Raw genomic sequence first — 25,765 nt, forward strand, 5'->3', positions numbered from 1 at the left:
TGTCAACATCTGGGCTACAGCTGTATTCTTTGCTGCCTGAACCCCCCACTCTAGCCTAAATCCCCCCTTCCCCTTTTCCCCAGTGTCTGCTACATTGGACTGCCAGGCTTTGCACTTCTCCCCTTTTCTCTCACAGGACTCCTGCTGAAACAGGGGCAGCCTGGAGAGGAAGGAGAGGCAGCCCCACCCCGGAGATGCCCAGGGCTCTTGGCAGCAACAACTGGAGCCTTCAGGAGCAGCTGCCAATGACTCATTCACATAAACCCAAAGACACCAGGGCTGGGAACCCAAGAGTTCTATTCCCCTAGCAGATTCCCATTCCCAAATACTTACAAATGAGGCTCCTGTTCTTTCTTCTTTGGCCTGATAATGTCAAGGACCCATGCCCAGCCCCTAAGTCTTCCCTGTTCCTCTATTCAATTCTTAGTCACTTTCCTTAGATCCCAATCCTCTTGGAATCAAGTGATTCCAAGTCAGTCCCAGAATCCATCATTTCTTTAGTTTTCTTTTATTTATAAAAGAAAAAAAAAAAAAAACACCCCTCAACATCTTTATAATTTAAAAACCCTCCCAAGGAATTTGTCAGGTAGGGCCCTTCCCTTTAACCCTTCCTCATTGTCCTCTTCCGATAAACCCCTTTAGAAGGCAAGGCCAGAGTGAGATGTCCCGTCTTGGAGGGATGGACAATGACAAATTACTGTTCAAGAGATTGAACAGGTACGCTGTGCTCTCCTATCCCAGTCTGGGTATAAAAAGAGTAACAACAAGGAGGACAAGTGTCCTGAAACTTTAGATTGTGACAAGAATTGGGAAGAAACAGAAAGATGAAACAAACAAAAAAACAAACCTTCAATATGAAGGCAAGCAGCTATGGGGTAAGGGTAAAAAAAAAAAATTACAGGATAAAAAATGAAGTGGGGTGACAATATCACTTCTAGGAGGATAACAAAACAGCCAGGAAAATGATGTCATGTGCAACGCCAATTGATCAATTGACTCCCCACCTCCTGTGACATCATTCTGTTTCTGATATCATGAGACTGTTCCTCTGTCCTCTCTTTGGTCTGTTTGGGGTATGTCCCCATAGGGGTGAGAGAAAAGCACCTGAGGAGTCCTGTTCAAGAAGGAGAAGAATCCTTAGAGGGAGCTATGCTCACCCCTCTCTCGCAATCACAGGATGGAGAGTAAGAGTTAGGAGAGTGGAGGGATAATTTCCTCACTTTTGTTATTTTTTCCCTCAAGTGATAACCAGTTCTGAAGGAAAGACTGAGAGATCATAGAAGGGGATATGTGCTCCATGATTTCTTCTTAAACAGTCTCATGTGATTGAATCCCCAAATCTGGTCTCTCCAAACTTCCATCCTCCATGAGTTCAAAGTGCAATCCAGCAATGTTAAAGATTATGGTGGGACCTCAACTCTGCTGGAGAAGAAAAGGTTAGGAAGCCTGGGTTCCTGGGATTGTTCCAGGGATGTGAGCTCCTGAGGAGGAGCAGAAGAAACAGAAATCAGTATTGGGGAGCTGGTCCTCCTGCCCCTCCTGGTGTTGCAGGCTTGGCCTGTGATCGCATATGTTGTACACTTGAAAGTATTTTCTTTTGGTGACCAGCCAGAGTGACGCCAATGCGGAGTAGATCTCTGTGCAAAGGAGTAGAGATCATTAGGTCATTATAGATGTTCTCTCAGAAATCCTCATTCTAACTTGTCTAGTAAATTTCTCCTAAGATCTCAGGATTAGAAGGGACTTCAAAATTTATCTATCTTTATATGCAAAGACATCCCCTTTGCACATTAGCAACATATGGCTCTCTAGCCTCTGAGGACTTCTAATCTACCCAATCTCCCTAAAGCAGTCCTTTCCACACTGAGACAGCTCTTTTAATTATTAGCAAGTTTTTTGTTTTTTGGGGTTTTTTGCATTGAGTTGAAATCTATCCAACTTCCCAATCACGGCTCCTAGTTCTATCCTTCAGGACCAAGCAAAACAAGCTTAATTCCTTTTTTTTGCTGACAGACTTTCAAATACTTGAGGATGACTCCCTTATTTATTTAGGCTAAATAATTCCAGTTTCTTCAACAAATCTTTTATGACACCATCTTGAGACCTTACACTACCCTGCTTGCCACTTTCTACAATTTTCTAATTCGAGAGTATTCTTTAAAAGTCCTAGTTTCTCACTACATTTATAACTTTTCTTGGGACTGGAAATATCCAAACAGGTTGACCTGGAAGGAAGGACTTCTACTTAAAGATCTTTAGGGACAGAAAACTCACTATCTCCCATTTTACCAAAGATAGCCCTAATTATTAGGAAGTTCTTCCAAGTCTGTCCTTTTTGGAAATCACCATTCTCTTATCCTAATCTTGCCTTCTGGGACTAGGCAGAACAAGTCAAACTAGAACTTCTTTTACATGACAGCCCTTCAAATACTTGGAGGCTTCTATCACCACCTCTCTCACTGCAAGGCTCCTCCTCTTAAGACTAGATATCCCTAACATTCTTTGAATGCCCTGAATTTGAAACCACTCACCATCCTGGTCATCCTCATCAAGGGACAGATGAAAACAGGGTGAGAAGTAAGGGAAAAGGGAGGCATAGAGGAGGAAAGATAAAAAGAAAAATGGAGATGGAAAAAAAGGAGAAGGTACCTTCAGGGGAGAGATTTAAATAGAATAAAAAAAAAAAGCTCAAGATAGAAAGGAGGCAGCAGTAAGTAAACAATTATTAATCATTTAAGGCTATTTCTTCCATGATTCTTAGATTTCAGATTTTGAGATTTTTGGAATTCCCATTCCTCCTTTTTTTTAATCATAGGATTGCTGGAACTCTCAATGTATTTGATTTTATTGATGCTACTGTCAGATTGTTCCTATGGGGATGCTGTTAAAGCAACTCTCTCTATTCAAAAAGAAAGCTAATACTACATACAATCCCAGAGAACTCTACCCATTCCCTCTTACACTCTTCTGTTCCCCAAAGCCTCCATTTCCCCACGTCTCCTATAGTTTTCTTCCTAGCACAGGTCTATAACTTACTCTGCCGAAATCTGACTGACCAGCTCAAAGGAGCCAAACCCAGCAGCTGCAAAGCTCTCTTCATATCGACCCATCTTGATTGCCCGAAGCCACTCGCCCACCGAGCCAAAGGCTGAGAAATGAGGCAACCGCTGATCCAAGAGAGGATGTGAGGCCCTGTGGGGCAAAGGAAAGGTGTGGAAGGCTAAGCATTATTAGCATTGGAACTAAGGAAAAAGAAGGGGCAGAGCATAGCATAATAGAATATTGCTGAATGGGCAGTTCTTGTTAGGCAGACAAAGAACAGTTCCATACAACATCAGCAAAGCGTCTTTCTGGAGATTCTCCACTAGTAGTTAAGGAAAATGTCTGATGGTAGACCCATAAAAAGTCAGAGTTCTCACCCTCCATTTTCCCGAGCCACAATTTTGAGGCTGGCTGGATTTCGAATCAGCTTATCAAGGGCACTGACCACCTGGGGGAAGCGGGGTCGTGCATTTCGGTCCTTCTGCCAGCAGTCCAGCATGAGCTGGTGCAAGGAGGTGGGACAGTCTGAGGGTGGGGGCAGTCGGTAGTCTTGCTCAATGGCATTGATGACCTGACAGGTAGAAGGAAAAAATTGGTCAGGAAGTAGTGAGGTCTGATGAACAGTGGATTTCTAATAAATGAAAATTTGTTAGAGCAGATTCAGGGATGGCAATCAGATGGGCCATATATGACCAACTTATGTGCACTCTGTTTGGGATGGGTATAGCTATGGAAATGCCTCCAATTGCCTTTGAACTGTGATTCAGATATAATGCTAATCTTAATCTATATCTCTGCTTTCCTCAAGGAAACAGCTGCATTTGTAGCTATGCAATTTGATTCCTAGATTTAAATTCTAGTTCTGTTACTACTTTTATGACCTTAGGCAAGTAATTTAACTTCTCAGGGGCTCAGTTTACTTACCTCTAAAATGAGAAAGTTGGACTATATAATTGCCAAGATCCTTTTCAGCTCTAAATCTTACCCACCCTACTTCATTTCAGTGGGGAGCACTCTGGAAATTCCCTTCTCTCCCAGCTAAATAATGGTGGCTGGCTGGCTGTAGGGTGGAGCAAAATACCACATAGAACATCTCCAAAAGAATCCTGTATTATTCATTTTAGGGCAAGTAAGACATATTCAATGGGAACACTCTGAGGAAGGGGACTTACATCCTGGTTGCTCATGTCCCAATATGGACGTTCCCCAAATGACATGACCTCCCACATCACAATCCCATAGCTCCAAGCATCACTGGCTGATGTGAATTTCCGGAAGGCAATGGCTTCAGGGGCTGTCCAACGGATGGGGATCTTGCCACCCTGAACAAAAGGATGAAAAGGGCAATGTGAAAGATGGCTCCAGCCCCAGCTCTTACTACCTAAACTTGATTTGCTTTCTACAATCCAGTCATTCAACTTCAGTCCCAGGCTTCTTCTTAGAGAAGCAGTGTGGAAGAGTTAGGGAGAAAAAAACTAAACTTGGAGCCTGGAAATCTTGGTTAAAATTCTGACTCTCACATTTGTTCATGTGACATTTCTCTGAGCCTCAGTTTTCTCATATGTAAAATGGAGTTACAAAATACTTAAGATATTAGAGGGTTTTTATGAAGAAAGAGCTTTATAAACTTTTAAAACACTATAAAATATGAATTGTTACCTGTCACCAAGGTTACCTGCTCCCTAACTCCAATTCCCAACTACAGGCAGCCCATATTCCTTCATTAAGGACCCAAGTGATCTGTTTTCCATCTTCCCAGGTGTCTTATAGCTCCTAGTCCTTCCCCTGAACCAAAACATCAAATCCTTCAGTCTCTGGCCCCAAGTTTTTTCTTTGGTTCTCATTCCCTTCCCTTGTCTCAAATACCCAGGCATCCCATCTCCCTTAATTCTTCTACTTACCAAGGAGCTGGTATAGGTGGGGTCAGAAGAGTTCTCTTCCAGGAATCGAGAAAGACCAAAGTCAGAAACTTTGCAGACCAAGTTGCTGTTGACCAGAATGTTTCGAGCAGCTAGATCTCGATGCACATAGCTCATCTCAGCCAAGTATCGCATACCTGAGGCAATACCCCGAAGCATGCCCACCAGCTGGATGGCAGTGAATTGTCCATCATTAAGCTGACAAGTGGAAGGGGGATATTGGAAAAGGAAGAAATAAAACAAGGGAGCAGTAGATCAGAGAAAGCAAGAGGATTTAACAAGGCACCCAACCTATCAATCCTCATTCTTGGAAGGTTCTCATTCCTTTATCCTGCAAATCCATGTTCCTCTCAACTTCCCTTGGGACCCACTTCAAAATCCATTTCATTTTAGGAATCTTTCTCTAGTTGATTTCAGGCTGATCCCTTTCTTATCCTGATTCCTTTTCAACCTACATTTTGTTGCTTAGTTCCAGACTTGTACAATATTACCAATATGAAAACAGGGGAGTGTCCTAGATTTGAAGCCAAAGGACCTGGGTTTGGTCACCTAATCACACTGAGCCTCAGTTTCCTCATCCAAGAAGGGATTGGACTGGATTATCTGGTCCTAGATCCTCTAAGTATGTGTATCCTGCCTCCTTAGGACTTATAATCTTTAACAAACAGAGACTATTTTTTCTATTTTTGTTCTATCCCTTAGTACATATTCTGTACCCTACAGATACTCAATAAATATATCTGCTAACTGCTTGCTCTATTAAAGGTTCTTCATATAGAGAGAGTCTTACTACAGTTTTAAGAGTAATAAGTTTTATTAATAAGCTTTACTAATTTTAAGAAGCTATTAAAGCATAAACTGCACTAAAAATTTTGGGATAACCCCAGATACTACTACCCAACAAGTTTTTTTCCTTTGTGCTAATAGATTTGCATGGATCCAATTATACTATAACTCAGGATATTTTATAGCCAATATTAAGGTTGGTCTGGGCCTTGCTACTACCTGAGCATTTATAAAAGGTAGTAGGATATAGTTTGTGACCAAAAAATAAGACAAACAAGGGACTCAAATCCTGACTTTGACCTCAATAATAACAATCTTGAGCTTTTAAACTGAAGTGTTATCTAACAACACATCTTCTGTCATTCAGCCAGGAGGTTGGAGCAAGGTCACAAGAGTCCCTTGCAGCTGGAGTTGGGGTAGAGCAAGAAATACATGAGATCTTTTTCAATGTGAATCTGCAAATCATTTAGCACAGTACCTGGCACATGGTGGGAGATAAAAAATTTTTATTTCTTCTTTTTCATTCCTGAACTGATATATGTAATAGGGTGATAGATAGTGTGAGTTCTGGGATAAACACATAAGCCTTCCTTAATCTTTGCTAAAGGAATAGGGAAAGGGGAAGGAAACTATGGGGGGGGACAGGAGAGGAAAGAAGGCTCTACTACTTAGTATCTGTGTCACCTTGGACAAGCTATTCCCTTCTCTGTGTCTCAGTTTCTTCATCTGTGAAATGAGCGAGTTGAACTACAGAGTCTCTAAAGTCCTTTACAACTATAATTCTAGGATCTCGTGATCTTAGGGGAATGAAGTGGGAGGGATGTGGAAAGCCAGAAATGAAAGAAAGGAAGCGCCAGCCATTTTAACTTTGATGTTTCAAAGAACAAAGAGGTACCCTATTCTGGTTCAGGAGAAAACCATGGGAGGCTATGAGAAGGACTTACCCGAAGGAAGGAATCCAGTGCTCCATTCTCCATGAATTCGGTTAAGATCATGACAGGTACACTATTGGTAACTACGCCTTCTAGTCGAATGATATTGGGATGTTCAAACTGGCCCATAATTGAAGCCTCACTCAAGAACTCCCTTCTTTGTCTCTCTGTATAACCACCTTTTAGGGTCTTGATGGCCACATAACTTTCCTTTTTTCCTGGGGTTTTCAGCCGTCCTCTACACACCTCTCCAAATTCTCCTAAAGAAAAGGAAACCAGGTGTCTCACTTTTCTTACCATTGAGGCTCTTGCTTCCTTCACACACCCTTGGGCTTTTTCTAGTTTCAGTTATAGAATTCATCTAGCCTTAGTCCCACAGTATAGTGATCACTCTCCTATTTTCCCACTCCATGAACAAATGTCCAGGGACCCTGCACTCTGCACCCTGCACTTTTGTCTTTCTTACCTGCTCCAATCACTTCCTCGATTTTGACATAAGATACATCAATCTCCTTTGCAAATTCTCTCACAGCCTCATTAGGATCTTCATAAGTGAAGGGATCAATGTAGACTTTTGTGCCTAGGAAGTAATATGGGGAGCCTTTACTCAACTGTTTCCCTCTTGGACTCTTGTAACAGTATCTCAGAATTATAGGCTTTAGACCTTATAGAAACTACTGGTTCAACCTGATTTGAAACAGATCCAGAAAGTATAACTGACTTGCCTAGGGATGCATAGGTAAGTAATAGAGACAAAATCTGAATTTAATTCTAAATTCTTTCCAACAATACATAATGTTTCCAGGATTCCAGATATCCTTTCCAACAACTCACTACCTCCTTCCCCCCCCCAAAAAAAAAAAAAAAATTCCAATCTCCTTCCCAAGCAAGGGCCCAGAACTCAGATATAGTTATATCATACACACACCATGCCCGATGAGATACTGTCCATGCTTGTCGGAATATTCAGCATCCCTTCCCGTGCTCTGTTTCCTGCAGTCAATGCAAAGAGGCAGAAAGATCAAGACTTGGGCTTATCTCTCTCAGTTTCTCATGGATGGAGAAAGGGGGATCAAAGGAATTCCATATAAAATTCTTGTTCTTTTTCCCACTCATTAGGAATGTCTCTGATTTGCCCTGGATCCATTGTCTTAGGGCATGGAGGATGGGAACTGTGGCTCTTACCTGAGGCAGAGGACAGCGATGACAATAACCACTAGAATCAGAATAACCCCCACGGCTGCTGTGCCTGAGATCAGTGCCAACTGGTCCCTCCAGGTTTCATTCTCTATTTTCAGAGAGAACAAGTTTGGGAAGTCAGAATGGGCAGGACCCTTGGGGGAATGTATGAAGGAATATTTGATTTATTGACCTTTCTTTTCCTCCTTCCCCCTCCCCAACAATGAACTAGAGAAGGGAGATGGTTATGGGTTTGATCATCAGTGCAACTTACCTTCAAAGTTTTTCACACAATACGACTGTGGAGTAAGGAAACAGACTGAAAAGGACAGAAACAGAGCAAGAAATCTGAGATGGAAAACAAACAAGGAGGTAGATTAGAAGGAAAAGTGATTGCCAGAGGGAAGTGATAATGTAAATGGGAAGGGAGAGGCCCACCATAGAGATAATAGTCAAGAGCTCAGGAAACCTTCTTCCCACTCTATTTCTGACTCCTATATAACTCTCTTACCGTCCAGTTTGGTTTGGCTGTCGTGCTCATGACCAAAGGGCCCATAGCCAGCCTCAGAGCGTGCCCGAATTTGGATAAGGTAACTAGTCCCCCTCTTCAGCCCTTGCAGCTCTGCTTGGTTTTCTGATGTTTTTAGGAAGCGTACCCCACTTGGTCCTTCTACACCCTGTCCTCAGTGAGGGAGAGAAAGGATAGTGAGTTAGGATTTAAGGTTCTTTGTTTAATCCTCTGCTTCAGCTTCCAACCCTCTTCCCACTAAATCTCATCCCTTCCACTGATGGTATCTCTTAAGTATTCTTTACTGTTTATGCTTAATGGAACAACTTGTTTGATGATTTGTGTCTTATAACTGCCTTAAAAAGAGTGAGGAGTTTGTATCTTCTATATCTGTCACCCCTTCCTTACTCCACAAAGGACACTCAGCCAATAATTGGCTTTGTCTTTAAAAGACAGGGATTCAACCCTGGAGTCCTCCATCCTGCCTTGAGGACAAGCAATTTGAGCAATTCTCACCTTCTCATGGTACTTGACCTCATAATCCAGCACAGCTCCATTGGATGGATGGGGAATGGACCAAGTCAGGCTTAAGCTGCTGGGGGATGCTCCTGTGACCTGGATATCTGATACTGGAGGTGGCACTGGAGAGAGATAGGTCAGGCAAGTTAGGGCTCTTCCTCACTCCAAACTAATCCCTAACCTGCCAAGAAATTTCTTTGCCCTTTTCAGTCTCCCCCTTGTTCCTATAATCTCTTTCCTCAGCTCTGCCTAGAGATCTACCTTACGATTTCTCTTCTGGGTCCTCCAGCCCCAGACCAATCTTGAGTGCCTTTGCTCTCCTTTTTTTCCCTTATAGCCTCAACTCAACTAGACTTTTCTGGTCTCCTATTACCTCAGCTTATTTGTCCTGGCTCATCATTCTTCTATTGCTAGTTTCCCACATCTCTCCTGAGTCCTTTGTGTTCCCCACTTCTTACTTATTCTTTAGTCACTAACTCCCCAATCTTACCCTCACGGTCTGTGGTGACATTGACTGCTTCCACTGGAATGGGCCCAAGGGCCACAGAGGACACCCCATTGATGGCCATGACCTCAAAGGCATAGGTAAAGTCAGGACGAAGCCCTTGAATCCCTACCCAGGGATCAGCCAGGTTGTCAGGACCTGGATCAAAGGTCAGATCTCTTCCACATGGTACACAAGAGCCTCGTGGATGGCATTCATGGCAACGAAGGGCATAAGTCAGATCCCCTCGGCCTCCTGATTCAAGTGGAGCACTCCATTCCAGGCGGAGAGATGAGCCATTGAGACGGGCCACTACACTTCGTGGGGCTGAGGGTGGTGCTAAGAGAAATGGGGAAGACAGACACAGAGAAGTAATGACAAGAAGTAAAGACAAAAGGTAACAGTGAGAGGGACAAAGAAATAGATAACTCACAGAGACATAGAGGAACAGAGTGGAAAATTCACACATATAAAAAGAAAGAAAGGGAGGAAGGAAGGGAGGAAGGAAGGAAGGAAGGAAGGAAGGAAAGGAGGGAGGGAGGGAGGAAGGAAGGAAGGAAGGAAGGAAGGAAGGAAGGAAGGAAGGAAGGAAGGAAGGAAGGAAGGAAGGAAGGAAGGAAGGAAGGAAGGAAGGAAGGAAGGAAGGAAGGAAGGAAGGAAGGAAAGGAAGGACAAAAAAGAGTCAGTGTGCTTTCTTGTGAAGCACAAATTCATAAATAGTAATTTTTAATAAATATTGGTTAAGTTGAACTGAGTTAAACTATAGATGGTGTGTTGTTCAATTTTTTGTTTGAGGGATAAGATGCCTGAATCCTAAATAGAGCTATTAGAGATTAGCTTGTTCAAATACCCCCTACCACCTCCACCTAATTCTGAGCCCTGGTTACTTACTGGTACAAGGAGCTCCCAGGGGGTCTTTGGGGGCACGAAAGTAGCCAATTCGGCATTGGCAAATGGTGGATCCAAAGGAATTGGATTGGCTATTAGCTGGACATAGCTGACATGACCCCTCTCCTGCAAGAGGCTTGAAGGATCCCTGCATACAGGCTGTGAAAGATAAGTGATTAATCACCAAAAACATTTTCTACTCCTCAATATATTCACCTAATTCCAAAATTTCACAAATACCAGTTAATAGTAGAGAAAAGAAGAAGGTCAAGAACCCAGAAAAACGGGAGGAAAGGCATTTTCTTACAAAGAAAAAAAAACATACAAATTTAAAAAAAGAAAGAAAAGGAGTCAAAAGTTACATATATATATATATAAGTCAGGCCCATGAGGCTTTTGTGTCTTGACACCGACTCTGGCCAAGCTCTGATAAAGTTCTTAATGCTTATTAAATTAAATTAAATTAAAGTTCTCAGAGGCAGGAAAAGGGATGTAAAAATATAGTTGAGGCTTTAGTGGAGACTAAAGTAGAGAGGGGAGACATCAGATGAAGATCAGAGTTGACTTAAGAGTCATAACATTTGAATCTGATCTGTTAAAAGTTGTATGACCCTGGGCTTGTTGAGACTTGGTGAGTCTCAGCTTCCTTATCTATAAAATAAAGATGATGTTGGCACCTATTCTGAGAGCTGCAGTGAAGATGAATTGAGAGAATATATATAAGGTGCTTTGTAAAACCATAACATGTTCTATAAATGTATTATTGTTATTATTGCATTTATATGTGATTATGGTTGATGGAAACATTGGCAATTCCAAAAGAAGGGGAATTATAAACCATTTTCTTCTGGAATACATCCTGAAAAGAAAGGCTAGAAAACCTGAGAGAGGGAAGACCATTAGATAAAGAAATAGAAGAGTTAGAGGAAACAAGAGGGAAGAATTCTGCGAGTTCTAGAATCCTGGAATATTAGAGATTGCAGAGATTTCAGAAATCACAACCAATCACTTTATAGATGAAAAAGTAACTTCCCTAGGATCCCATAGCTAATAAATAGCATATCTAGGATTTAAAACATAAGTCTGATTCTTTGCACTATACCACATTGCCTGCCTATGGATAAAAAAGAGTTGTGAAGCAGAAGGATGAGGAATATATGAAAGCAATTCTCACCTCGGCATTTAGTGTTCTCTTCAACCGCTTCATAACCTGCGGCACACATACATCCAGTTACTGGTTGCTCTGCCCACTGGCCATCTTCCCGGCAATACAGGCTAGGGCCAGGGCCAGAAGCTGGGACAGCATCTGCCACACAGCTCCCAGCTACGGGTACCACTAGTTCATGAGGCACAGTCTCAGGAAAGTGGGTCAGGTTGACAGTCAGCTGGGAACATTTCTTATAGAAGAGGTGGAGAGATAATAAGGCCATGCAGGCACCCTGGTCTTGAAAGGCCAAGTAGAAACCAGCCTTGGTGAGAGGGCCCAGTCTCAGAGTCTTCACATTCACTTTCCCAGTTGCCTCACTCCCTGGACGCTTCCGAGTCAGGTGCTCTGCTGCAACTGTGTCCACCTATCCAGGTTTGACGGAGAAGCAATGTTTACATCTGTAATTGTTTTCTAGGAGCCACATATATTGCCAATGGCTCATTTCTTCTCTAAGTTCTCCCTAGGACCCCATGTTTCTTCTGAGCTCAAGTCCTGGTCTCTCCATTCTCCACTGTTTTTCTCCCATATCCTTTCCAAACTCTAGCTTTATCTTCATCACTCCCTTCACTTAGCCCCTCCAATCTAAGGCTTTGTTCCCCTCCAAGGCATCCCATTTCCTTAGTCCCCTAGTTCTTCACTAAATGAGAAATGGAATATTTGTTCATTTTATAAGTCCCATCCCTCTCCCCAATTCCCTACTTGCCAGATGGCTCCCCGATCTTTATGGAATCAGTGCTCCAGGATCTAGATACCTTGATATAGGGGTTCTCCATCCAAGAAGGTGAGAGGGCAGTGGCAGTGTCAGCATCGCTCTCATAGTAGAAAACAGTGAACGTCTCCTTGCAAGCACGCCCAGCTCGGGGCAAGGACAGGCATTCCAGCATGGTAAACCGTAAGGTGGCGTAGACCGTCCTCGCCCCTTGCCGGGGCACCCAACCTGTTCGAAGCCAGTGGGGCTGCCCAGGGGGCCGCTGCATATCACATACTTCATACGTCCGAACACTGTGCTGCTCCTCGTCCAGCCCGCTCAACTCTTCCCACTATTCAGGGAAGAGGGCTATGAGTAGAGGTGATGAGAATGGGGGGAAGGGAAAGGGATAGGGAGGAAGAACTTGGCTTCTCCTTGGACTATCTGAGGGAGAATCTGGGTCAAAGATCCACACATAGGAAGATGGGATAGAAGCTGGTTTCAAAAGTTCTTGTATAAGAGTTAGAAAGTCAAGGCTCAACAGCTGCAATTTCAAGAAGCCTTTAAGGAGGGAGTAAGGAAGTCTGAACACGGGAAAGTATAAATTGGGAGAGGAGAGATTTGATGGTTCCTTTCCCTCTAGCCAAAGGACTAAGGCAGGGAGACTAAAGCTTAAGAGAGGGATACTTGGAGGTTTGAGGGATTAGGATGTGTCTTTATTCTCTAAATTTTCCTCTCCTCTGCACCCCATGATACCTTCATCCAAGCACCTATCAAATCAAGTCAAGAAATGTTTATTGTGTCTTCTATAGGGCGAGTGTTGTGCTAAGTAAGCTTTCAGGATAACAAGAAAGCCAAAAAATGGTCTTTAATTTCAAGTAGCTCTTAGTCTAATGAGACATCATAAAAATGTCCATGTACAAACAAGAAATAGTCAGGATAAATTGGAGATATTGTTATCTGAAGAAAGGCACTACTATTAAGAGAGGAATCCAGAAAGGCTTCCTGAAGGTGAGATTTTAACTGAGACTTGAAGAAAGCCAGAGAAGCCAGAAGGTGAAGAGAGAGAGCATTCCAAGGAAGGGGACAGCCAGTAAAAATCCCAAGGTCAAGAAATGTGTGAGCCTGTCATATTGGCTAAGATGACAGGAACAAATAATGATGAATGTTGGAGGGGATGTGGTGAAACTGGGACACTAATACATTGCTGGTGGAGTTGCGAAAGAATCTAGCCATTCTGGAGAGCAATCTGGAATTATGCCCAAAAAGTTATCAAACTGTGCATACCCTTTGACCCAGCAGCGCTACTACTGGGCTTATATCCCAAAGAAATACTAAAGAGCGGAAAGAGACATATATGGCCAAAATGTTTGTGGCAGCTCTTTTTGTAGTAGCTAGAAATTGGAAGATGAATGGATGTCCATCAATTGGAGAATGGTTGGGTAAATTATGGTATATGAAGGTTATGGAATATTACTGCTCTGTAAGAAATGACCAGCAGGAGGAATACAGAGAGGCTTGGAGAGACTTAAATCAACTGATGCTGAGTGAAATGAGCAGAACCAGAAGATCATTATACACTTCAACAATGATACTGTATGAGGATGTATTCTGATGGAAGTGGATATCTTCAACATAGAGAAGAGCTAATCCAATTCCAGTTGATCAATGATGGACAGAGGTAGCTACACCCAGAGAAGAAACACTGGGAAGTGAATGTAAATTGTTAGCACTAATATCTGTCTGCCCAGGTTACATGTACCTTCGGAATCTAAAGTTTATTGTGCAACAAGAAAATGATATTCACACACATGAATTGTATCTAGACTATATTGTAACACATGTAAAATGTATGGGATTGCCTGTCATTGGGGGGAGGGAATAGAGGGAGGGGGGATAATTTGGAAAAATGAATACAAGGGATAATATTATAAAAAAAAATATATATATATATATAATAAAAAATAAAAAAAAAAAAAAAAAAAAAAAAAGAAATGTGTGAGGAGGCCTGTATCAATGGATCACAGAGTATATGGAAGGGAGGTATAAGGCACCAGAAGACCGAAAAAAAAAAAAATACAAAGGGGTCAAGTTATTAGGGGTGCTAAAAGTCAAACAGAGGATTTTATATTCCATCCTAACGGTCATAGGAATCTATTGAAGTTGATTTAATAGTTGATACAATTAGACCTGTAGCTAGAGTGACAGGTCTGGAGTTAGGAAGATCTGAGTTAATATCTGACCTTATACTTATTATACTTATTAGCTGTGTAATCCTTACACTTAATCACTTAATCTCTTGGTTTGCCTCTATTTTTTGATTGTAAAATAGGTATAATAATAGCACCTACCACCCAGAGTTGTTGTGAGGATTAAAAGAGAAAATAATTGTAAAACTTTTGGCATAGTCCTTAGCAGAAGATAGGTGCTAAATAATGCTCATTTCCTTACTTTCTTCTTTCTTTCCTTCTTTAATTTGGTCACTGGGTGGAATATGGACTACAGCAGGGTTACTTAAATTTTTTTCCATTCCCTTTCACCTGAGAAATTTTTATATAGCCCTGGGATATAAAGATATATAAAATAGGTATGCAACTCAAACATTCATTAATAATAAGGAAAGATTTGAGACAGGAAAATCAATCAAAAGGCTATTGAAATAGCTCAGGTGTGGTGTGATGAGGGTTACCCTCTCTCTGATCAGGGTGACAACTATGTGAGTGGAAAGAAAGGGATGTATACAAGAAATTCTGAGAAGACAGAAGCAACAAGACATGGGAACAGATTAGAAATGGGGGAAAGGGACAAGACAGGAGAGATTGATGAGTTGAATATGACATCTCAGCTCTGAGATTGGAAGCCTTGTTGACTAGGTTTAATTTTGGACATGCTGAGCATGATAGAGATATAGAGATATACAACAGGCAATTGGAGGGTGAGACGATGGTCAGGAGAGAGGTTAGGGCTGGACAGATCTGAAAATCATTTGCATAGAAAAAGGGTTACATGGGAGTAGATGAGACCACCAATTAAAACAGTACGGAGGCAGAAGAGAAAAGGACACATGATTAAGAATCTCTTTTTTCCATCTTCTTCCATATCTCAGGCCCTGGCTCTTACCTGTCCTTCCACTTGAGGATAGGTAACCCATTTTAGATCTGCTGTTTCCAGCTTTGTGTTCAGGAGGGTCTCTAGGAAAGACAGAAAGGCAAAATAAAGATCAAGGAATTTGGGGAACAAGAAAAATAGACTGTGAGGGTAAAGATTGTGAGGGAGATGAAACCTCACAATTCTGATTTAATAAAGTTTATTGGACAAAGAAAAAAAAGTTCCTGAAGTAGAGTTGGGAGTTAATCGTATTTCTTTTCCTCTCAGCCTCTGGTCTTTTCTCTCTCTGTCAGCTCCACCCCTAACAGCTGGCAAATACCTGTTCACCCCCTGAGGGGTTCCCAAGATCCTGGCCTTCTTTCCTACATTTAGGATCATGAAGGAGAGCCCACATGTCTAGAAACCACCAGATTAAGGACTATAAAGCACCCTTTACCCAATCTCACCAGTAAAATATAATCTCTTTGAGACTAGGCAAGGTCTGTCATTTAAAGAAAAAAACTTTTAATCTTTTAAACACATTACTAATGTCTAGCACAAGATGCTTAACAAATGTTTGTTGAATTTAGTTAAATCAAATTGATCACTGACCCATAAGACACTCCTTTGTAGGGCAAAAGGTTGAGGAAAATGCAACATCCCCCTCCCTCTTCTTTCAGGATCCAAGTTCCACCTTCACAGCCTCCATTTCTCTCTCCTCAGCTCCTACTCCCCCTCCCAAGACATAGACATTCCATCTTTCAGACAGTAGTTCTTCCCTTTCAGTTTTTGCTTCCCCACTGGGACCTACCTCCCTTCCCCCAAGTCCCTTTCCCCATCAGGATCAACGCTCATTTTCCAAGTAGAGCCTAGACGCTTGGGTTTCACACCCTGGTTCCCCTATTGGGGCCTCACATCTGGATCTGGTTATGGGAAGGAAAAGGGGAGGAGATGAGGAAAGCCCCCCTTTCCCCACACACACCTGGCTTTGCTTCTGCAGCCAGGAGGAGAGGTGGAGCTGGCGGAAGGAGGAGATTAAGAGAAACTGCAGAGCCCTAGGCTGAGGAGGGGAGGGAGGAAAGGTAGGGGAGGGAAATCCCCTTTGAATTTCTTGGCTAGTTAGGGCAAAGTGCTTCCCTAGGGCCCAAGGAAGAGTTGAGGGTCCAGAGGATAGCTAGGTAATTTGAGGGGCAAGCCATCTGAGTCCAGGAAGGTGGGACAGGAAGGACAGAAAAGGTGAATGAGATAGCCTCTTCCTTTCATCCAACTCTTCTACTAAAGAAAAGGATTTCTCTCTCTGGCTCTGAGCTACATGGGAGCCCCGCCATCCTAAGGGGAAGCCGCCTAGCAACCCTCCAGGGGTGGTTGGAATATTAGAGAAAGCAGGGACAGGTTCTGGGAAGTGGATTGGAGGAAGGTAGAGGTCTCCTCCCTCCATTGTTCCCTTGGAAAACTTTTTCCTGTCTAATTTATACATCATCTCTGTCAGTAATTTTCTCTATCTTTTTTGGTGTATTTCATCTCTAACAGAATCTCTGTATATGTCTCAGCCTCTCTTGGATCTGTCATTTCTGTGTCCTTTTTCATGATTCTTTCTCTTCTATTCTGTTGCCCTTTTCTACCTCTCATTCCTCTCTCTCAACCTTCAATCCTATTCCCCTCATTTTGTGTATCTCTTTTCACCTACCATCTGACAACTGTTTCCTTCTTCTAGTTCTTCAATCCTTTTTTTTTCTCCGTCTCTGTCTTTTTCTCTCTGTCTCTCTCTCTTTCAACCTTAAATCCTATTCCCCTCATTTTGTGTATCTCTTTTCACTTACCATCTGACAACTGTTTCCTTCTGTTTCTTTCTTCTAGATCTTCAATCCTTTTTTTCTTCTCTCTCTCTGTCTCTCTTTTCCCCACTCCCATTTTCCCCATTAAGTCTTTTCTCTTACTATCTTAATCCTCAGTTTTTTCTAGCCTGGAGAATTTATCTTCTCTCCTCACACTTTTTTGGGGGCCTCCACTTCTCTTTGATGCATAACCTAGTGCTCTGCATTGCTCAGCCCTGAGAAAAGTCAGGATTCTCCAAATACCTTTGATTCTTCCCCTTTACCTCCTCCATGGCCCACTCCCCAGAGAACCCCTTTGATTCCAGACAGTGAAAAGCGGGAGGGGGGGGGGAGAGCTCAATGAAAGAGATCAAGGCAATAGAAGGGGATTTAGAGAACTCTTTGCCTCCCCCCTACAAAAGAATGGAGGGTGTAAGCCAGCCTAAAAGACAAACACATTTGAAAAATGAGGGGGGGAAAGCTTACAGGATAACCAGGAGCTGGTGCTTGGGTGGTAGAGTCAGTTAGCAGAGTTTGTTGAGCTTGGGGTGGGGATTAGGATAGGATCTATACTAGATTTTGGGTGCCAAAGCTTGATTCACCAATCTTTGGTATTCTTTGGTGACGTGCAAAATAACGCTGAGAAAGGTATCAGTGTAGAGGAAAAATTCTAGTCAAATCCCTTCATTTGAGAGTTAAACTGTTTATAGAAATCTTAATCAGTTTGAATGTGGAGAGAATTGAAGTATTTGGGGATGCTTTGAAGCAGTATTTGGAAAGAGCTGAAGTTTGGGGCCCTAGGAATCGGGGAGCAGATCCATTTTGGGGGGGTGATCCTGAAATGAAGGATTATTGAAGGCATTAGCTGGACAATGGTAGTAGTGGTGGTAAGGTGTAATCCATTGACAAATGTTTCATTTGAGGACGGTTAGGCATTTAGGAGGAAGGACAATATTAGTTTGGGGGCATGTACAGCAAGCATAGGAGAAACAGAAGGGAAGAGTTTTCGGGAAAGTTTAAGCTCTTAGGGGGAAAGTAGTGGGGGGAGAAATGAAGAAGCTTGGGAGGGAATTTTGAAGTCCAGGAGAAGAGCAGGATGAGTTGAGTGGGGAAAAGTCCTAGGACAAGGGATTCAACTCCCTCTTCTTTGCAAACAAAAGAAAAATCCACTTCCCTGCTGGGCAGCCTACTCCCCCCCTCCCCTTTCTATCCCCCTCTCCCCATCCACAATCTCCAGTCCAGATCCTTCCCCCCAGCCCGAGGACAGAAAGGCAGTGGAGGGGTGAGGAAAGAATCTACGCCTCCTCTCCAAGGCCAAACTCAAACCCTCTGGTAATTAGGAAGGGAAAGTTTCCCCAAACTCACCCACCTTCTAGTGCAGAAGCCAGGGACGCCCAGCAGAGTAGCGCTCGAAACTCCATGGCGCCACCTGGTTCCCAGTTAGATCCGAGGTTGGGGGGCGCGAGCCCCCCCAGATCTGAAGCCCTCTGGTTAGGAGCACAATTCTTGCCCCTCGCGCCGCTTTCTTTTGCTCGCAGTCCTTTTAGTACCCCACCATTCAGGGGGAGGCGCAAGGATCCAGAAGTCGTCCTAGATGAAAGCTCCAAAAGTGTTTTTTGCTTTTCCTCTCGATATGGGTATAGTCTATCCTCTCTGAAAGTTTAATCCGGAAAGTATGGAGACCATAAGATTATCACAAATTGAGGCACGGCATAAAAGAGGTTCGGCTGGAGTTGGGGGATCTCTCTGGATTCTCGGGCTCCCGCCCTGGTTGGGGGCGGGGTGCTGAGTCCGGTCTGGGGCCTCCCCTGGCAGAGTTGGGGTGCAGCTAGGTGTCCCTACCCCTTCTCTCCACTCACTTTGCCACCACTGGGCCCCAGTGTCCGCTCCCGCCAGCGAGGGAGGGAGAAAAAAGAGAAAGGGGAGAAGCAGTAAAATGGGGCCTGAACCGGGGCAGGGGCTGGGACTGGTACTGGGGCCGGGGCCAGCGCCTGGGTTATGGAGAGAGGGAGAGAGGAGGGACTGACGACCAAGAGAAGAGCCGACTGGCTGGGCAGGGCCCCCGGGGAGAGAAGGGGCCGGACTGCCCGGATTGGAGTCCGCTGGTTACTGAATAATTCATGAGGAAAGTAGAGTAGGGAATTAAAGAGGGTGGGGGAGTGGGGGAGGAGCCGGGAAGTTGGGAGAAAGTTTGGAGAAGAGGAAGGAGGGGAGAGAGAGAGGGAAAGGGGAAAGCTGGGAAGAGAGATCCACGGTGTTGTAAAAGAGGCAAAGCCGCAGAAACTCTCTGATAGAGGCAAAGAAATCCGGGGAGTGTGGAGCGAGGCAAGAAGATTACACGAAATGCTGTTAAACACACCAAGCTAAGTGCAAGCATTCGCAGAAATCCATGCGATGCAGAAAATGTGCAAAGAAAAATAGACCCATTGCCGTCTATCTAAATCTAAGCGTCTGGTGGTCTCAGATGTTCGTTATTCTGTGGTACTTGGCAAATATCTGGATGGGCTGCTTCGGGACAAAGAACTGATTAGAAGAGAGTGGAAATGGAAAACTACCATATACCTGTGGCAGAAAATTGAAATTGGTCTTATGTGGGCAACTCTGAGAGAGTTTGCTGAACATGTATTCGTTCAAAAAACATTTATTTGGTATTTATTGTGCTAAAGAAATCTTACATCAGGAATTGAAACAAAGAGCTGGGAAAGTAGGGAACTGAAAAGTGAAAGGCAGGAGGTTCTTTTCTCACTTCCCTCACCCCACACCCTCTCTCCCCACCATGTGTAGCAGTGAAACGTAGACAAAAGGGAACTGAGTAGGATATCCAGTAGAAGAATTTCCAATCTCTTACCCTGCCTCTCCATCCCACTCTTCCTAACTGTAGGAAACTACCCCCTTTCCTCTGACCCTTGGGGGGAGTGTCACCATAGCTACTTCCTCTGTCTTTCCTGAGGCTGTTTCCTGTCTGGCTCCTGGGGGCCCTTGGGACCTCCTTGGGAGGGGTCCTTCCTCTCACTACCCCACCCCTCTAATCTGTTCTGCTAGAAAAATAGGGAGGAGTTAGAAGGGCCCCTGTCTCCCCCCCCATTTTAGCTATTCCTTTTCTTACTCTTTGAGCTGGGGTCAAAGGGAAGAGGAATAAGAAAAGGGGAGCATAGCATTCTTGGGGTGAAGAAGTCTGGAGAAATGACTGAAAGAATCACAGGACTAGTTGAAGAGGTCACAAAAGTAACAAGACAGTGGGATAAAAGAGAGGCAAAGGCAGGGGAATATATGAAACTAGAAAGAAGAGAGAAGCTTGGAAATATTTGGGAAGCTGACTCCCTGCCTCAAACAAAATAGACAAGTCTGGAATGACCTTGAAGACCTTGAAATAATCTTCTACACCAAGGCATGTCCCCCATACCCTGTTCTTGGGTGCATCTGAGACAGGGTAGGGTGAGGAACAGAGAGGGGAGGAAACAACCGTTTCTTCTGACGGTGAATGGAATAGGACTGAGAATCCCATCCTCAACTACCTCCCTCCCCTATCCCATATTTTCCCTTAACCCCTAAACTCTGGTTTCAGGCTAGTCCAGCTAGGTCTGTTCCTCATTGCCCTAACTCTCTGGATTCTTTTTTCTATTTTCCTAGCTTCCTAAAAGTCCTTTCTGGTCTGCCTTACTGGTCTGAATGCCTGTCTTTCACTTCTGCAGTCATTCTCTCCCCTCTATCCTCCCATTCCTCATCTATTTCTACTTCACCAGTCTTCTTCCTTGGCTCTCCTTCACCTTTCTGCCTCCCCGACCCCCCCCCCCCAAGTCCTTTCTGGCCCTTGATCCCTGGAATGTCTGCACAGCTGTTTCTCATATAGTAGGGATACTTTGCATCTTTCCTGGGGGGAAAAAAAAAGAAGAAAGAGACACAACTAGAGATGGAAGAAGTGAACAAGATGTGAGCATAATAAATTTGGGGTCTAATAGAATCTGGTAGCCAAGATAGAAGAGTTTTTTAAAAAGAAGTGTTATTAACTGACCTATAATGTTTCTAGTAATAACAATAGCTGATTTTTCACAGATCACTTTCCGGTTCCACTTTATATACATTATCTCCTCTTAATACTTAGTGATGTGGGTACTGTGGGTTTCATTCCCATTTTACAATGTGGAAACTAAGGTGCAAAGAGGTTACATATTTTGCCCATGGTCACACAGCTGGTAAATGAAAAGGGTAGAATTCAAATTTAGGATATTCCTGAATCAAAGGTTAGCTTTGAAAAAAAGTTAGCTCATTCTAACTACATTGTTTTTCTTAAGGAAGAAACACTTTCTCAACTAGATCATATTGTTATATAATATTTTTGCCCAGCAGTGCCTTGAAATATAGGTAAGATTGTTTTTTTTTTTTTTTTCTGTTAGAGATCAATTTCTTCTCTTTTGTAACTATAAGTAATCCTTATTTTGTTTCATTCATTCATAATATGTTATGTCCCAATGATGAGCTTAGCACTTCAGTGGATACAAAGTTTTATAAGGTGCAGTCTCTGAGATTACAGTGGCATTGCAGTGTAGGTGATTTCTCCAATGTACCTTCTAGGTGATCTCATATTATCATACAGTTCCTATATTAAGGCTTGTAACAGAGCATCTCTAGCTCCAGTAATGAGAGAAGCAGTGGTGATGTAGTGTGGGAGCACCGAAGTTGGAGCTGAAATATCTGCATTTGCTGAACAATCTTGGATAAGTCACCAAGTCACCCTCAGCCTTAGGGGGTTTTATCTGTGAAATGGGAACAAATACTACTTTTTGGAGATCATTATGAGGATCACATAAAATCATGTTTGTAAAGTTCTATTATGTAATTATGCTATTAAAATTGTTTTGAGACTTCTCATATTTAGGATTTTTACTAGGAGGAACAGTGTTGGATCTGGAATCAGAAAGACTTACCTTTATGAGCCCAAATCTGACCTCAGACACTTACTAGCTTTGTGACTGTGGGCAAATCACTTAACCCTGTTTTGTCTCAGTTTCCTCATCTATAAAATGAGATGAAGAAGGAAATGGGAAGCCACTCCAGTATCTTTGCCAAGAAAACCCCAAATGGGGATATAAAGAGTTGGACATGACTAAAACAACCGAACAATATTATATTTCCTACAGACAATAGACATTATCTTTCTTCAACTCCATAATTAATTCAAAATAACAAGAATTCGATTTTTTTTTTAATGTAGAGTCTCTGCTAACTTAGATTAGTATAAGACAAAGGGACACAAGGTCTGCCATTGAGTCTATACACTATCAAACCAATATGTTATTTAAAATGAGCAACTCTCATCCCATATAATATTTTTTAAAATTATTATAGCTTTTTATTTACAAGATATATGCATGGGTAATTTTACAGCACTGACAATTGCCAAGCCTTTTGTTCCAATTTTTCTCCTCCTTTCCCCTACTCCCCTCCCCCCCCCATGGCAGATTAACCAATAAATGTTACATATGTTAAAGTATAAATTAAATATAATATATGTATACATGTCCAAACAGTTATTTTGCTGTATAAAAAGAATTGGACTTTGAAATAGTATGCAATTATCCTGTAAAGAAATAAAAAATGCAGGCAGACAAAGATAGGTATCCCATATAATATTAATATTAATATAAGTAAGGGGTTGCTGGAGCCAGATCTTACAGCTCCAGAAGGTAGGTTGCTAAATTTTCATTGTGAACATTTACACATCAGAAATCAGCAAATCTATCAAATTAGAGTTTGATTTTTTTTGTTCTATTGATTACCTAGACCTAAGAAAGTGTTGGATTAAATATTAATAATGCAATAAATGTAAAGATATATCCTATGCACTTTTTTTTCCCTTTTGGAGAGTTAGTTGTAAAATATTTACTAGCATATTACTGATCATAAGCCTTTTCCTATCATATTGACTATAGGGCCCATATTCTACTGTATGAGATTATCATTTCCTCATCTTTTCTGACTAAAGAGAGTAAATAGAACCCCCATTATTGAGACTTGGTAGGATAAACCCATAACTGGACTATGCCTTTAAATAGCTATTTGATTTAAAAGAAGCAGGATAAATAGAAGGAGGGGTGAGGTAGCATTGTATATTAAGATAGTATATCATATGATCAAAGCCGGGAACCAGAAGGTAGAAACATTATGGGGAATTTTGGGGCAAAGATCAAAGAAGAAAAAAATAGAGATGATTTTGTCTTTGAAATGTACTCCAGACCACCAAGGCAGAAGAAAGAAATAGATAAGGAATTGGCAAGTAGACTATAAGCATGAAATAGAAGAAATGGAAGATGTCAATTATCCAGACATATAGTGTAGCTGTCTATCAAAGGCAGAGCAGCTAATAACTTTTTAATATGCCTTCAGCACACTTTTATCTTTCAGAGAGGGGGCAACAAAGGGAAATGCTATTCTAGATCTGTTTTACTTAGTAGGTTGGAAATGATAGGAAGCATGGGGAGATATGATCACTTCCTTCTAGAGAAGAGGAAATCTGGGTGCAGTTGGACATGTACCATCCATTTTGGGAAAGCAGATTTCAAAGAATAGAGGAAAGATAGGTAGAATCCCATGGAGGAAAATGCCTCAGTGAAAGTCATCCTAGATAAGAGAAGGTTAAGAATGAAAGTCTGAGGATATAAAGAGAAATAATTAAAATGATGAAGAAAAATAGGATTTGTCTAAAGAGATCAATGAACTCAGCACTCAGTTTAGATTTTTAAGAAAGATATCCAGAAGATGGAAACAAGATCAGTTAACAAGATGATCATAAGAATTTGGCATGGTCCTGTAAAAAAAAAAAAAAAATCATGCCAAGAATAATAACCTTCAGAAGGAGTTGAGACTATGGAAGGAAGTTAAGATCTACAAGTTCTCTCTCTGTCTCACTTTCTGTCTCTGTCTCTGTCTCTCTGTCTCTGTCTCTGTCCCTGTCTCTCTCTTTCTGTTTCTGTCTCTCTGTCTCTGTCTCTCTGTATCTCTGTCTATCTATCTGTCTCTCTTAGCTATAAAGGAAGAAAAAGAAGCATCAAATAAGGGAGAATATCTTTGCTTGAAATATATAGGAAGATGATAACTGACCATAGAGATAAGGTAAAACTCAATTCTTCTTGAGTTTCTGTTTTCTCTGCCAAAGATAGTGATCTTAATATTGGAAATTATAAAAGTAATTAAAAAGTATTTGATTAATAAGATAAATAAGGCAACAGTAAAAGAGCATGTAATTATTTTTGATAAATTCAAATCACCTGAACCAGATGAATTACATCCTAGAGTACTAAAAGAAATGGCAAATAGGATTTCTAAATCTGTCACTGATATTTGAAATAATAATAGTTAATAATTATATAGTGCCTTCTAAATGCCAGGCTCTGTGTTAGACATTTTACATTTATCTCATTTGTTCCTCACAACAACCCAAAAAGTTATCCTATTTTGTAAATGAGGAAACTTCAGCAAATAGAGGTTTAGTAACAGAGTCCCATAGCTAGTAAATGTCTGAAGTCAAATTTGATCTCATTTTCCTGACTCCAAGCTCCATGCTTTATTCACTATATAGAAAATAGAAAAGAAACCAAAAGACTAGTAAAAAAGTAAATGTCCTAATTTTTAAAAAGAAAAAGAAAAGAAAGTCTGCAAACTATAAGCCAGTAAGCTTGATTTTGATTACTGAAAACATTATAGAATACTTATCCTATATATACATTTAAAAGGAGGTTGTAGAGAATTTAGAAAAGGAACAAGTGATTAAAAAGTTTGCTTGACTTCAACAAGGTAAGGTCATGTGAGATGAACCTTTTTTTTTTTTTTGATACAGGATTACTTTAAGAGATGAAGGGAATGATATTGATTTAGTTTAAATTTTAACAGAAATTTTTAATAAAAAATTGTATAAAGTATACAGTCTTAGATCTTTCAAAAGTGGTTGTATTGATAGACTCAAAGAGTAATTTTATGATTCAATGTCAATATAGCATAAAAATATCCAGTAGAATATTCTTCAATGTTTATTTAAAAATTAAATATTTGCTTATTTATTTTTACACATGTTTATGCTCTATCTCTCTAATTGGGAGAAAAAATAATAGTTTATGAGGAAAAAATTCCCACAAAGACTAGGCCTAAAAATATATGCTTCCGTTATGGAATATTATTGCTCTGTAAGAAATGACCAGCAGGAAGAATACAGAGAGGCCTGGAGAGACTTAAACCAACTGATGCTGAGTGAAATGAGCAGAACCAGAAGATCACTGTACACTTCAACAACAATACTGTATGAGGATGTATTCTGATGGAAGTGGAAATCTTCAACATAAAGAAGATCCAACTCACTTCCAGTTGATCAATGATGGACAGAGGTAGCTACACCCAGAGAAGAAACACTGGGAAGTGAATGTAAATTGTTAGCACTAATATCTGTCTGCCCAGGTTGCATGTACCTTCGGATTCTAATGTTTATTGTGCAACAAGAAAATGATATTTACACACATGTATTGTACCTAGTCTATATTGTAACACATGTAAAATGTATGGGATTGCCTGTCATCGGGGGGAGGGAATAGAGGGAGGGGGGGATAATTTGGAAAAATGAATACAAGGGATAATATTATAAAAAATATATATATAATAATAAAAAATTATAAAAAAAATATATGCTTCCTTCTCAGAAGATAACCTCATCATCTCTCAGTGAGG

At 41.6% G+C, this 25,765-nt stretch overlaps 1 protein-coding gene across 2 annotated transcripts; it reads right to left on the bottom strand.

Annotated features, from left to right (window-relative positions):
• Positions 1-492: 492 nt before the first annotated feature.
• EPHB4 (EPH receptor B4) lies at positions 493-19,129 on the bottom strand. 2 transcript variants are annotated; one of them, XM_074311667.1, is made up of 17 exons: positions 18,423-19,127; positions 15,273-15,343; positions 12,217-12,504; positions 11,432-11,828; positions 10,261-10,416; positions 9,376-9,708; positions 8,883-9,007; positions 8,370-8,535; positions 7,865-7,967; positions 7,608-7,672; positions 7,146-7,259; positions 6,692-6,939; positions 4,944-5,159; positions 4,215-4,364; positions 3,420-3,613; positions 3,037-3,192; positions 493-1,637 (listed from the first exon to the last, which is right to left on the bottom strand). In XM_074311667.1, the coding sequence occupies exons 1-17, from the start codon at positions 18,472-18,474 to the stop codon at positions 1,508-1,510; spliced, it is 2,964 nt and encodes a 987-aa protein (XP_074167768.1). In that variant the 5' UTR covers positions 18,475-19,127; the 3' UTR covers positions 493-1,507. The 2 variants fall into 2 exon arrangements, with proteins under 2 accessions (XP_074167768.1, XP_074167769.1); XM_074311668.1 differs by lacking the exon at positions 3,037-3,192 and having other exon boundaries at positions 18,423-19,129.
• Positions 19,130-25,765: the final 6,636 nt, after the last annotated feature.

This window comes from Sminthopsis crassicaudata, chromosome 4 (assembly GCF_048593235.1).
Source record: "Sminthopsis crassicaudata isolate SCR6 chromosome 4, ASM4859323v1, whole genome shotgun sequence".
Classification (NCBI taxonomy): domain Eukaryota; kingdom Metazoa; phylum Chordata; class Mammalia; order Dasyuromorphia; family Dasyuridae; genus Sminthopsis; species Sminthopsis crassicaudata.

Excerpts from the sequence above, each read along its gene's own strand:
- EPHB4 (XM_074311667.1), bottom strand. The coding sequence starts at position 18,474 with ATGGAGTTTCGAGCGCTACTCTGCTGGGCGTCCCTGGCTTCTGCACTA. Across the intron at positions 9,008-9,375 it reads TGTCACCACAGACCGTGAGG|TGCCACCTCCAGTATCAGAT; the intron begins GTAAGATTGGGG and ends ATCTCTCTCCAG. Across the intron at positions 6,940-7,145 it reads CGAGGAAGTGATTGGAGCAG|GAGAATTTGGAGAGGTGTGT; the intron begins GTAAGAAAGACA and ends CCTTTTCTTTAG.